The following is a 14,765-nucleotide window of genomic DNA, read 5'->3' on the forward strand; positions in this document are numbered from 1 at the left end:
AGAAGAAAGACTCGGGGCTCGAACTCATGAACTGTGAGATCATGACCTGAGCCGAAATCAAGAGTAGGATGCTCAACCGACCGAGCCACCCAGCCCAAGACAATTTAATCCCATGCCTTATAAGGATTTCTTTCTCACACTGTCTTTATAAGCAGCTCAGTATGTGTGCACCACAGTCACCACTGGTAAGAACTGCCATGAAGCCTTTACCCCAAGAGTCCATGTAGACCAGTGAGACGGTGCTCCTTACTCTGTGGGAGGTCTGATGGGGAGGGGAGCAAGGAGGTCTGTGCGAGACTGATGTCTCTGCATGTCCAGAAACACACTGGGGCCTTAAGAAGGGGCCAAGAAACGGAGTATGTACTAAACGTTACAAGATTCAGAGGTCACTTGCAACACAAAAAAATTATTGTAGATACCAGGGAAATATAGAGCAACACCGTTTAAAAGATGGTTTCATTAAAGCATATTAATGATGGTCATTGTGTGAACTAATTACTATTGATGACTTATTTTCATTTATCAAATATTACTGTGTCATTAACATGTGCCCGATATTATTTTTTTTAGAAAAATATTTTTAGAAATTTTTTTTAGAATTTTTTAGAAATTTTTTTAGAAATTTTTTTTAGAAATTTAATTTTTTTTTAATTTCTTTTAATGTTTATTTATTTTTGAGACAGAGGGAGACAGAGCGTGAGTTAGGGAGGGGCAGAGAGAGAGGGAGACACAGAATCTGAAACAGGCTCTAGGCTCTGAGCAGTCAGCACAGAGCCCGACGTGGGGCTCGAACCCACGAACCGTGAGATCATGACCTGAGCCGAAGTTGGACGCGTAACCGACTAAGCCACCCAGGCACTCCGTGTGCCTGATATTATTAATGTGAATTTGGTTCTAACACCAAACCAGGTTCATTGGATGGATGATTGCTCTTTCTTTGCCTGAGGGGCTCCATACCCTGCCAGACCGGGTGCAGCCTCAGCATAAGTAGGTGATTCAGGGAAGACCCGGTCCTGAATACAGAGATGGAGGGATGCATGGTGGGTAAAGGGAGTGGAGGGGGAGAGTAATGAGCTTCCTGACTTCCACAGATACCAGCAAAGTGAGTAAGGATGGTGTTATTGGCTACACTTTTCAAACGAGGACATCAAGAACCAAGCCCTAGAGAAATTAAGTGAAATACTAAAGATTAAACAGAAAAAACGGGGCAGTAGTTGAAACACGCTAGGACTGGCCCAAGTGGTCCTATAAGTAACAGGTGGCTGTGGAAGACACAAGCTGCCTCCATCACCCACGGGGCCATGCTTGTGACCTCGGTTCACCTGGACAGAGAGTGCCATGACACTTTGCTGGGCCCATCGTCAACTGGCTTCGTGGCCCACCACACACGTTTCTACTCCATGGATTCCAGGTGAGAAAACAAAGAGGTTAACACTTGACCAGGATCAATCTAGCACCGTATGTTAATTACACTGGAATTTATTTTTAATGTTTTAAAAAAGACTTGTCCAGGATCTCCCAAGATGAGAAAAGGCAAAGTGATGTGTGATTCTAGTCACGAGTGCTCTGTGGGAAGGGTTTCAGTCAGTCCCCAGAGCTGAACCTCACAGGTAAAGTTGTTCAGAGGAAAGCATAATGAACCAGAAATTTAGGAAACAATTCAACCTTCAAATGATTTTCTCCTCTCAAAGGTACTCCGCAGAATTGGCTTTTATGTGCTTAAAATATGAGGCTCCAAGAGGCATATCCCTCATCCATGTCAGATGTGTTTTCAGCCACTTAGATAAGTGTCTTCCTCTTCTGCTAAAAGCCTGAATGAAAAAGAATGGCCAATTGATTTCCACAAAACCATTCATTCATTTATGTCTGTCTCTGCTGTCACTCCTCCCCTCCAGATAATAAATAATTCAAGCCTCTTCTATCTTCTCCTTACTCAGAGGACCCTGAAGCTTTCGCCTTTTACTTACTCCTCCCTTGACCACTTCCTATGAGCCAAAGACCTTTTTTATGCTGAATCAAACAAAACTGGGAGCAGTACTGAGAACGTACCATTGATTCATGCGGTGTCGTAGTTCCCCTTTGGCTTTGCATCATCCTGTTTCTAAGTGGAGCATGGCTCCCAACTCACTTTTTTTAATGACATCTATCTGCAGAGATGACATGTTTACTGAACTGTCCACAACGACCTCTAGAGAGCTTTCGAAAGATATGTCAATAAGAATCATTCCAACAGAGTCGGTGCATGTATGACACTTTCTCCTTAGAAGGGAAAAGATAACCCAACTGCGGATTGGAACAGAAGTTTTCAAAGCGTGGCATAAGAGGGTCGTTTCCATATAACGACCGCTCTTAGAACATGATGTTAGAGGTACTGATCTCGCATGAGTTTATTTGTGGCAATTGGTGAAAACCTGTTTCCCCTACGTCAAGGCTCTTCTGAAACTTCAAGGTCATCACCGTTATCGCCATTGTTTTGTCATTATTTTAATTTCTCCAGCCATTGGACGATGCTCAAAGGGTTTGTTTGTTTGTTTGTTTGTTTGTTTGTTTGTTTTAAGTCCCAACACATAGCCTAGAATGACAACAAGTGGAGGCATAGATGGGTTTGAGTTTTCAAAGATGAGGAAGTAGATACAGTGAATTAAAAACCCAAGTATTTCCTAGCTTAAAAAAAGAAAAACTTTTTTTGAGAACCACATCTCCACCCACCAATTGACCTTAATCTCCTTTTTCTTTTAGAAACCAAAGCACATAGTTGGGGCGCCTGAGTGGCTCAGTGGGTTGAGCATCCGAATTTGGCTCAGGTCATGATCTTGCGGTTCATGGGTTCAAGCCCCACATTGGGCTCTGTGCTGACAGCTCAGAGCCTGGAGCCTGCTTCCGATTCTGTGTCTCCCTCTCTCTCTGCCCCTCCCCTGCTCCTGCTCTGTCTCTCAAAAATTAAAATAAAACATTAAAAAAAAATGTACACAGTGGTCTTCAACTCCTCTCCGATGACAGCTCAAGACACTGCGGTCTGAATGCCACTCACTCTTGTCCATTGACACTGCTCCTTGTCTGTTGTCCCAGTAGATCCTCCTCAAACATGTGCCCTAATCTTGTCACATCACACCGGCTGCTCAGCAGACCCTGCCTCTGACACTGTGATGCTCGTGTTCTTGACCAAAGACCTCCTCCTCCCTTCGCGAACGCCTTTCGTCTATCTGCATCCCAGAAGTGTCTGACCTAAGCCATGTGTCCCCGTTGCCTAGCTCCTCCTGTAGCATGGCTGAAATAAAACCAGTATGTTCATTACCCCGTGTCTCTAAATAGACATCTCCAGCCTGACGTCAGACCCATATATACAATTGTATCCTGGGCAGCTCTCCTTGGACCTCACGGGACCCAACGTGTCCTGGCCTGTCTCTCTTTCTCTGGGGCACATCTGAGCTTAATGAAAACACCATACACATAGTCGTTCAAGCGAAAATATTAAGTGCCAGTCCTGAATATTCCCTCTCTTTCATCCTCCGCAACTCCCAAAGCAGTCCTATAGCCTAAGATTCCTTAGTACTCAAGTCTCCTTCAAATTCATCCACTGTTCTCCATTCTGAGGTCAATGACCAACACGGTCTTCCCTCCACCTGGGTGTGGACTGCCACAAGAGCCTCCTAGCTGGTCTCCCCCACCCCACTCCTGCTCCCCTCCTCTGGCTCTCCATAGTCAACCCCACTAACACAAAGCTTTGCTCTCCACTCTAATGGGTGAAAGATTTTAATGGATTCCACTTACTCTTAGGAAAGATCTAAACATGGCTACATAGTGTATTGGGCCTTCACGATCTGGACGTTCAGGCTTAGGAAGGAAGAGTGTGGACCGAATTCGGACGTTCCAAGTTTGAAGAGCTGGTAAGATACAGTGGCCTGCTTGGGTTCTGACCACATGTACGTAGAGACCCTGATAAAAGCAGAGCCACAGATGTTTTCCTGGAATCTACCCACAAAGATGCTGGAAATGAAATAACCGAAATAAGACACATTTGAAGAAAAAGAGCAAGGCAAAGCACAAAAATTTTCACTAATCAGACAGCAAGTTCTGTTCATTCTTTCCCATAAATACTTCTCAAATCAGACTACGCCTCATCATCCCTATGGCCACCATTCTGATTTCAGCTTATTCTCCTGTCTGTTCCCCTTTCCAATCTCCCTTTTAATCCACCCACCATATCGCTACAGAATGACAGTCCTGAAAGCAAACCCTATCACATCGCATACTCTTCAAAAATCACCTCGTGAACTCTCTCATGTGATGAATACCATAAAAATGCATGCTATCTGTCCAAATATTGCACATTTGTTCTCCCCCCTCCCCAACGTGGGACTCTGTTTGTTCTTTGAATGTACCATGCACTCTCCATGATGTATGTCACAGAGAGCGTCTCCTCTGCCCAGGTTCCTCACCCGTCCATCATCAGTAGATGCCGCCCCACCCCCTTCCTTCAATGCCTGCTCGCTCACTTTGAGAAGACTGGCCCTCTCCTCACACGCCTTCCCCAGAGCAGAACCAGGCACCTTGCTCTGCATTCTCCCCTAACTCCAAATTACAGAAACATGAGTGCTCACTTTCCAATCTCCCCTCTAGACTGTGAATTTCCCGCACCAAAGAAACCTATCCACCCGTAGAAGCTGGGTGTCTCGCATCATGTCTGGGCATAAGTGAATGCTGGAGACATTTGAAAGCAACAGGTGTGAAGTAGGGAGACAAGCAAGGAATCTGGAAGAAAATGAGTCAAAGAGTTCCACCAGCACTTTTTTCAGGCAAGGAAAAAGTTAAGAAATTAGAGATGATCACAGAGTCAAAGTAGGTAAACATTTGGAGGTAAATGAGGCACATAAAAGAGTTTGAAGTTTCAACGCAATAATGAAGCGGGAGCTAAAACGTAGTCATTAGGTACAAAGGCATTTGAGGGGCGTATATAAATACCTATTTAAAGAAGTTTGGAAGGTAGAGAGGGAGGGAGCCAAACCATAAGAGACTCTTAAAAACCGAGAATAAACTGAGAGTTGATGGGGGGGTGGAAGGGAGGGGAGGGTGGGTGATGGGCATCGAGGAGGGCACCTGTGGGGAGGAGCACTGGCTGTTGTATGAAAACCAATTTGACAATAAATTTCATATTAAAAAAAAAAGGTAACCTTCAATTTAAAAAAAGAAAGAAAGAAAAGTTTGGAAGTAAAGGTAAGTGGACTTACAGACCCTTAGCTTGAACAGATAAGAGCAATGAGATAAAAAATAGTATTTATCTATGAGTTTGGAAAGTATTAAAAAAGTGTTTAAAAAAAAAAGTTAGCTTCCGAGAGCCTAGATTCTCTGAATTAGCAACATGTCCATCCCGGCCTCAGGGCCTTTGCACTTACTACTCACTCTGCCTGGCACACCCTTCCCACAGATAGTCACATCCTGGTTCTTTCACTTCATTCAGTCACTTAGAGGTCATCCTTTTATAAACTATTTAAAATAGACTTTCACCCATTCTGCTGCCAGATCACTTACTAAATCTTTAAACTTCTTTGTTTTCTTCACATCAGTTGCTGCCACCAAAATTTTTTTTATCTACATCTGCTTGTTGACTAGCTTGCTCTGTCTCACCACTGTAATCGGAATTTCAAGGAGGGAGTGATGTTAGCTGCCTTGATTGCCCTTGGATTCTTAGCCCGCAGACCAGTCCTTGGAAAAGAATAGGAATTCAGTATATCTTTACCGAATTCATAAATATAGGAATGAATGGGATAAAAGAAAAAATGTAATCAACTTAATCTATTCAACTCAGTTAAGTTCCCATGGCATGTTTATGTCTCTAAGGTGACATGAGGTGTGAGCCAACCACTGGGAGCATAAAAAGCCCCCGTTCATTCACCAAACAACCTACAGAAAGAGAGGGCATCACATTAGACTAACAGATGTCAAGTGAGACCACAGGTGTGGAACCCTCCATACATAATGATAAGCCTTGAATAATGTAAGGCCAAAACTGCAGCAACACACAAAGAGACTGGCATTGGATGCACCCCTGGGACACAGCAGCCATGACATTCCCGAGTCTGTATAAAAAGTGAAATATACGAACAATGCAGTCAAATGTTGAATAACAGACATATCACTGTACTGATTGTATCATTTTATACATATTCTTCAGCTGTTCACTTTACAACTGATAACAGAAATATATATATACATATATATACATGAAATATTTTTATATTTCTATATTGTCATATAGAGAGATATACATTAGATTTGGAGTTGTACATATAGACATGTGACATTAAACATAAAGATATTTATGGATGCCTGGATAGCTCAGTCGGCTAAGCGTCTGACTTTGGCTCAGGTCATGATCTCGCGGTTCGTGGGTTCAAGCCCCGCATCAGGCTCTGTGCTGACAGTTCAGAGCCTGGAGCCTGCTTCAGTCTGTGTCTCCCTCTCTCTGTCTCTATGCCCCTTCCCTACTCACGCTCTGGCTCTCTCTCTCTCTCAAAAATAAATAAACATTGGGGAAAAAAAAGATTTACGTTCAGCAGCATATTTAATTTCTATCTTTTTCTTAATTGTGTTAGGTTGAGGGGTCCTAGATTATCACTAGTATGAGAGCTTTATTCATGTTTTCTTTCATTTCGATAACATCCAATAAAGCAGTGTTCACAAGATATTAAATCATTGTTATAATTCTTATATAAATACTCATATATTATTAATGCTGTTATAAAGAGAAGTATCCATTTAGAACAGTTGTGCTATGTATTCAAACTAATTTTAGTAGAATCGTAGGTGCTATTGATCTACAGATTTTATTCTAAGATTACAAAATTTGGGGCATCTGGGTGACTCAGTCGGTTAGGCATCCGGCTTCCGCTCAGGTCATGATCTCGCGGTCCATGAGTTCAAGCCCCGCATCAGGCTCTGTGCTGACAGCTCAGAGCCTGGAGCCTGTTTCGGATTCTGTGTCTCCCTCTCTCCCTGACCCTCCCCCATTCATGCTCTGTCTCTCCCTGCCTCAAAAATAAATACACATTAAAAAAAAAAACTAAGATTACAAAATTTAAATTGCAAGCTATGGGGCACCTGGGTGGCTCAGTAGGTTATGCGTCTTAACTTCGGCTCAGGTCATGATCTCATGGTCCCTGAGTTCGAGCCCCGCATCGGGCTCTGTGCTGACAGCTCGGATCCTGGAGCTTGCTTCAGATTCTGTGTCTCCCTCTCTCTCTGCCCCTCCCCTGTTCTCTGTCTCTCTCAAAAATAAATAAACATTTTGGGGCGCCTGGGTGGCTCAGTCGGTTGAGCGTCCGACTTCAGCTCAGGTCACGATCTCACAGTTCGTGAGTTCGAGCCCCAAGTCGGGCTCTGGGCTGATGGCTCAGAGCCTGGAGCCTGCTTCCGATTCTGTGTCTCCCTCTCTCTCTGCCCCTCCCCCATTCATACTCTGTCTCTCTCTGTCTCAAAAATAAATAAACATTAAAAAAATAAATAAATAAACATTTAAAATAATAAGTAAATAAATAAATAAATAAATAGCAAGGTGATTTTTTTTTAAACCTGGTTGAGAATTTTTTTTCACTTCAGATTAGTTGAACAATTTAATACTGAATGAAAACATAAGTATTTGAGAACACCTAACAAAATATTTAAAAATCAGAACAGTACGCTCATGAATGAGGCAAATAGATCAGTGTAACTGAACAGAAACTAGAAATTTATGCAAGGACATTTTGGAATTAAAATATGACAAAAATGGAATTACAATTCAGTGGATGCGACGCATATAGAAATAGAAGGGGGTGACTTTGATCTCACACCACGCCATACATTAACTTTTACAAGGATCAGAACTTAAAATATAAAAATAAAAGCTTAAATAAGACAACGACTAACCATTTAACTTTAAAACAGACAACCAAAAGCAATAAATAAAACCAAAATCCATAGGAGACATTGTTTCTATAAATTATTACAATTTTAGATGCCAACCAACACCCAAAACAAAAACACAAGAGAAAAATAGGAGAGCTCTCTTCAGCACACGCTCAAGGAAATATTGGTATTTCCTAATGTAAAAGATAACATACAGTTGATAATGAAAAGTATAGACAATCCAATCAACAAATGAGAACAAGTATGAAGAAACAGGGCTCATAAAAAATGGGGGAAACTCCTTCATTATTAGTAGAATAAAATTACACCTTTGGGAGAAGGTGCTGACAGCATCTGAAGAAGGACCACATTCCGGGATGCCAGAGATGCAGGGATGGGCTTTCTCTGCTGATGGTGAGAATCTGAAGTGCCACAGCCTATTGGAGAGAAATCTGGCAGTTTCTATGCCACTTAAAATGGCACAGACCATTTGATTCAACAACACTGCCCTTGTGAATCAATACTTTAGTAATATAAGCCCAAATCTTAAAACATAGTGTTTTATTTCCTATCAAAAAGGGAAGTCTAGGGGCACCTGGGTGGCTGAGTCGTTGAAGTGTCTGACTTGTGGTTTTGGCAGTTCACAAGTTCAAGCCCCACTTTGGGCTCTGCACTGATGGCATGGGACCTGCTTGGGATTCTCTCTTCTTCTCTGTCTGCCCCTCCTCTGCTCATGTTCCCTCTCTCTCTCTCTCTCTCTCTCTCTTTCTCTCTCTCTCTGTCTCTCAAAATAAGATAATAAACATTTTTTTTTACAAAAGATAAGTCTATAAATAAATGGCTTAATAAATAATTCACACGCTATGGAATATTACTTAGCAATCAAAACAAAAATAGTTAGACATATTTACCGGCCAGAAAAGATGTCCATGTGGTTAAGAGAGAAGGGGACACATCTGAGTTAAAGGTAGTTATTTGGGAAAATACAGACGAGGTTTAAAGCCACAGGAATGGATGAGTCAACCAGGGACTTTGCAAAGTGTCAGGACCAAGCTCTAAGAAGAGAAGCCCGCAAGGATTCAAAGGAAGAGCTGCCACTGAAACAGGAGAAAGTCCCAAGAATTGTCAAAGAAGAGGCAGAAGTGGAGTGAGAAATTAACGGACATAAGGAAGGACCAGTGTCCACCGGATTTTGCCACATAAAGAGGGTTTAACTAATATGGATTCAGTGGCGTGGTCAGTGGAACAATCTGTAGAGTCAAATTTTCCAAGAGTGACCATGAAAGCAAAGAAATGCATTAGCGGCCAGGAAGGTCAAGGGGGACTGATTCCCCAAAGTAGGTATATTGGGCCCTGTATGTACAAAACACCTTCCAAGGAGAAGCGACTAAGGGAGCAGAAAGCAGGGGTAACTGAAGGAGGGAGGCAAGAGCGGGTAGGGTCTAGAGCACTGTGTCTTTCTTTGGACACACACAGAGCAGCAACTCACGGCAGGCAGAGGGAAATTCACACACCAGCACCTTCACAGACTTATCGGTGGGAAGATGTCCAAGTTGCATCTGACAGCTGTTTTCTTGGGCGGGAAATTTAAGGATCTTCTAGGTGTGAGCAACCACGCGCAGCACGGGAGGAGCGAGGGGGAGGTTACCGTCCGACACTGACATGAAACGAGCCTGCGTTCGCCCCAACCTCGCCTTCAGGGATCATCCAGCAGCTAGGTGTGCCCACACACAGGCCGGGCTCAGCTGGGTTAGGCATGCGTTGCTTGAGTGCAAGGGGGAGATGAGGCCAAAGGAGTACCACAGGCCTGACCTGGGCACAGGGTGCGCCCAGGGGGTGAGGCGGTCCCGGGACCAGCCTCCCAGCATGCCGGTGGGCTTGCAGCATTGCAGCAGGGGGGGAAAGGGGGGCTCTCAACACCTGAACAGCAGGCACAACCAGTGAAAACGAGCAGGGAGGACCTTTCGGTGGAAGGAGCGTTTATGAAGACGAGCGAGGAGAGGAAAACTAAGGTGACCTTGGTATTGTGAATTTTTTTTAATATGCAAAATAGCAGCCTTTGTTGTAGAATTCATCTTTGGGTGCCGGGAGTGAACTAACGGTTCTGGAGTATATTCATGTTAAGTAGCTTCCGCTCCCTTCCTACTGCAAACAGTGCTGTCTGGCCCCACAGACTCGGAGAAGTAAAACCGGGAGAGACACAGGCCAGGCACAGGTCCTGTTCCCGAGGCACTGAAAAGGCCAGAGCAGGGCGGACCTCACACTTGTGCCCGTGGTGAACAGTAAGTCCAAGGACAGCTCCGGGCCTTCATGTGGCCCAGAACTCTCATTCCTCCCTCCCGCTCCTGCCTGCACCTCACTGAGGCACCTGCCGGGTTCACTCGCCACCCACCAGGCGTGACTCAGACAGAATCGCACGACAGACCCGTCCAAACGCACTTCCTGGCCACAGAGATCCCGGAAGCATCAGCACTTTCTGTGGTGGTGCTCCAGAGGTTTCCAGCGATATCGTGCTTCCATGGGAAATTCTTATACTCTAGTTTTCGACTCTTCTATATAAGAGTTATGGAACATGCAGAATTAGGCCAGAGCCCACGCCTTCAGAAAGGAATGTGGGTGGAGATGTGGGTCCAAGCGATTTCTTCCTCTATATATTCTCTGACATGCTCTTAAAGTTTTCTTTCCGACTATGAAAGTAAAACATGCCAGGGCACCCAGGTGGCTCAGTTGGGTGAGCGTCAGACTCTTGATTTCGGCTCAGGTCATGATCTCACAGTTGGTGGGACTGGGCCTCAGCGCAGAGTCTGCTTGAGATTCTCTCTCTCCCTCTTTCTCTGCCCCTCCCCTGCTTGCCCTCTCTTTTTCTCTTTCTCAAAATAAATATACTTAAAAGCAATTTTTTAAAAAATAAAACATGCCCACTATAGACAATTTAGGCTAATTCATAAAAGTAACAGAGAATTCCATAGTTATAATTAATTACACAAATAATTATATTCAGTATATAGTCATAATTAATATCTAATACTTATGTTTTCTATTTATATATGAATAATTATAACTAAAATAATTATATGATATATACAATTATACTTATAAAAACTGAGTATTGCATCAGGTAGACTTCCACTGTTAGAATTTGAGTTTAGACCTTTCAGTATTTTTTTTAATGTTTTTATTTATTTTTGAGAGAGAGAGAGACAGATAGACAGACAGACCGTGTGGGGAGGGACAGAGAAAGAGGGGTACAGAGGATCCAAAGTGGCCTCTGCACAGACAGCACCGAGCCTGATGTGGGGCTTGAACTCACAAACCGTAAGATCATGACCTGTGCCGAATTCAGACCCTCAACCGACTGAGCCCCCCAGGTGCCCCTAGACCCTTCAGTACATACATGCTTTAACACTGAATAATGACTATTTCCCCAGATGAAGTTAAAAGTTCCATGTAAGCATTCTTGATTGGTCTCCCGACATCCAGACATAAGGCTCCCTTACTAGGCCCACAGGGGACTCTTTCTCGCAAGTTCTTACTCCTGCCCTGGAATTCGACCACTTCCTGCATTGCTACCTGGTTGCAAGCGGGCACAGCGTGGCAACAAACCAGGGCCACAATGAAAAGACGGGCATGTGGACGCTGACGCCAGGAAGAGATGACGTGAGGAACACAGGCCAATTCACCTTGTCAATAGATCATTCCCAATATGAGGATCAAGGGAACACAATACGGAAACACCCGATCCACTGAGAACAACAACAAAGCTGTGGATTATGATCCTTATCGACAAACCCTCTGACTCTGTATGCCCCTCACTTCTCCTTCTATATTCTTTTCATCCTCCAAGATCCAGCCCAATTGTGAAGCGCCCTTGACCAGTGGCACACAATGAAATATAGTTTCTGACCTCCATTAGCACACCATACCAGTCCGTTTTTGACATTTCCCTGTTTCTTTTCCATTTTATAGATATTACCAAACACCGAGCATAGGACGTGGTCCGATCTTTTGTAAGCAGTATGCAATTACTTTGATAAATTCATCAGGAGCGTTTTCCCCAGGTATTTGAAACATTTCACCGTTCTTTCATTTTACATTTCATCTAGGCTGCAAGAATTAACTCCAGTCACTACCATTGACCAGACATCATCACTTCTGAAATTCTAAACTCAAATCATGCAGCTGAAACAAAAGTAACATAAGGCAGGAAGGGGCAGCTTCACGTTGTATTTGGTGACTAACTGCTCTCGGAACCGCCCCAGTTCATGCCCCTCTGTCCCTCTGTGCTTCTGCCCAGCTCTCCCGGCTACCTTCCACCAGGTGTGTTCACTCTGCCCGGCGATCACCCAGGTTCCTTGTAGAAATGGTGCAGAGGGTTGAAGGAATTTCCTCTGCAGAGGCACAGGAAGGAGAAATAATGACACTGTGCTAATGCAGTGCTATCCTACATATATTTCACCAAGACAATAACCCCAGGATTTCAGGGATTAAAACAAAAAAACTATGCTCATAATTCCTAAAGCTGCTGCACATCCCCAATTCTATCAATGAAAGAGTTAATCTTCAAACTTACAAGGTGATCAATGAATTCCTTTTGGAACTAAAATTATCCTGCAAGCCAGACGCATGCCTCTTTGGGGTCTGGTGAAGAGTAAGACGTTTTTTGTTCTCATTAATCATAGATTCTTTTTCATTCCTATATACATCCCCCACAGAAGACAAAAGAAAGGTAGAGATTTTTTCCTTCTCAGTTATCATTATCTTTCACTGTCCTTTAGTGCAAAACTCAAGATCCGTTCAAAATGTGTTCCCTTGAACAACGTTACTTTACATGGAACATGTAATGAATGTCCTTTGCCAACCAAACCCTCCTCCTAAGAGGAAACCATTTTCTACTAATGTCATCTGTCACTTTAAGACGAGGACATACATGTACAGAAGTTTTCAGAAGTGCCACAAGAGAAAGCATGTGTGTCTGGCAAGCCATTTTTGCTATAAATATGTTTCTGTCTTCATGATTATCTTCCAGAGAAGGTTCAGATGCAGCTTTTTATCTAGCTCAGAAAATCGTTAAAAAAATCAGGCATTGAAGAGAGCCTTTGTGGACTCATCAGAAAAGCCAGTGACAAACTGTTTTCACCATGCTAGCGTCCATGCAGAGCATTTGGTACAGATGTCACTCGAGTCCCTGAGCACTCCAAGGTAAACGATGCAAGGACAAAAGTTTACAGTCAAGGATAATGGGAAAGATCAAGCTGACAAGTTGAGCTTTGAAGCAGGAAGAAGCAGTAAAATTTGAAAGAAACACAGTAACCAAATGGTTTTAGCCCTACATTCATGAACTAAGTTTTTCTGCAAACACTGCATTATCATAGGCTGATACCCAGAAATATCCTAAAAATCCCTTTTCACGAATTGCTAGGTTTTTTTTTTTTTAATTGCTGTGTGTATGTTTCCTGAAAAGGTCAAGTTTTAAAGATTTCTGTACCGTCAGTATTTGGATCACAGTGTAACAATTTCTGAACCTGAAATTAAGAGGAAATACATTCAAGCATGTAACACATCTTTCAAGTCACCGTTCCATGCCCCCCTTCTGCATGTGGCATGCCGGAAGACCAGCCCTGATGCTGGCACCTGCACAGAATAATATTTCAAGAAGACAGCCATATGAGCAAAATGTCAAGCTTACTTACAGCACTTGATAAAATGATAGTGAGACATCTTTCCAGCTCAGACTGCAATCTCGCTCCGGGTTCCAGCATTGTCTTCGGCTACAACTGGAGTCCCCAGGCAATGCATTATTCAGAGCCCTTCCTCAGGTAACAGTTTACCCCGGGATGGATTATCGAACCGAGGCTCTGTTCCATGATCCTGCAGAAAGCTTCAAACTCATTCGCATGCCGCAGCTGGAGTTCGGAGAAGCCCCTCCCGGGTGGATCTGGGGCCACCACTGCTGCACGTGCTATTGTAGCGCCGATGATTGACAGGGCTCCGAGTGCCACAGTCCCGGGGATCGTCCGCTCTAATTGGTGCGCACACGCAGCCACATTCTGCCCGCACAGAGGTGCTGCAGTGCGGCTCGCCTGGTCCTGCCTGTTAATGGCTTTTCAATAGCTTGCAAATGGCAGCAAACTAGCTGATGAGTGGGCTGGAGGCAAGAAACCCAACCAGGGATCCTAAATCTTATTCGTGCACATTGTCCGTGAGCCCAGTGTGACCAGATTCCTAGCCGGTGGCACAGCACACTATTTTTAGTTACCACCAGTTGCTGTGTGTGAACACGAAACAGAGAGCAGGACCTCAAAATACCACCTCTTAGAATCAGAGGTCGTAGGGTCCGCCTCTTCGTAATGAGGAAATGACATTCCATTTCACAACACATCTTTTCGGTTTTCTACACGCAGAATGTCAAACTTCAGTTAGCCCCCAAAAAAGCTTTTGGTTTGCGAAGCTTTACAAATTTAGGATTCTGCTACCTCTGCAGACCGTGATGGATATCACTGTACGACCGGATGAACGAAGTCTGACTGAATTGGAATCCGAAAGAAAGAGATATGTGGTCTTCAAGGATTACTGCAATAAGAATAAATAACATGCTTATCCTGCAATAGCCACGTTAGCAGAAGACGAAGGTCATGTTTAAGTCACTTACAGAGGCAAATTAATTGTTCTTACAAATTGAGACTTTTTATCATGATCTCTGCAGGTGATTTGACACAGTCTAGAATTTGTGTTTCGGATTTTGAGGGCATTGGAAAGACAAATATGAACAAGTAGGTTAAATGTGTACATCCTTTTATGGCAAAAGCTTAGGTGTGGGATTCCCTTACTAAGCAAAACTTTAAGAGAAATACCTCCATTAAGCAGAAAGATTATAAAATGCA

The 14,765-nt window shown here is 43.6% G+C and overlaps 1 protein-coding gene across 2 annotated transcripts in view; it reads right to left on the reverse strand.

Annotated features, from left to right (window-relative positions):
- The window catches only part of MYO16 (myosin XVI), a 616,506-nt gene that overhangs the window by 481,961 nt on the left and 119,780 nt on the right, over nt 1–14,765 (reverse strand). Inside the window, exon 1 of one of the 2 annotated variants that reach the window (XM_058742979.1) lies at nt 13,575–14,101. The exons of the other annotated variant lie outside the window; for it this stretch is intronic. Coding sequence (XP_058598962.1) covers nt 13,575–13,602 — 28 coding nt within the window. The 5' untranslated portion in view covers nt 13,603–14,101. Of the gene's footprint in view, nt 1–13,574; nt 14,102–14,765 lie in introns of those variants that run through there. 2 annotated transcript variants of the gene reach the window in all.

Source organism: Neofelis nebulosa, chromosome 1 (genome assembly GCF_028018385.1).
Source record: "Neofelis nebulosa isolate mNeoNeb1 chromosome 1, mNeoNeb1.pri, whole genome shotgun sequence".
NCBI classification, from domain to species: Eukaryota; Metazoa; Chordata; class Mammalia; order Carnivora; family Felidae; genus Neofelis; species Neofelis nebulosa.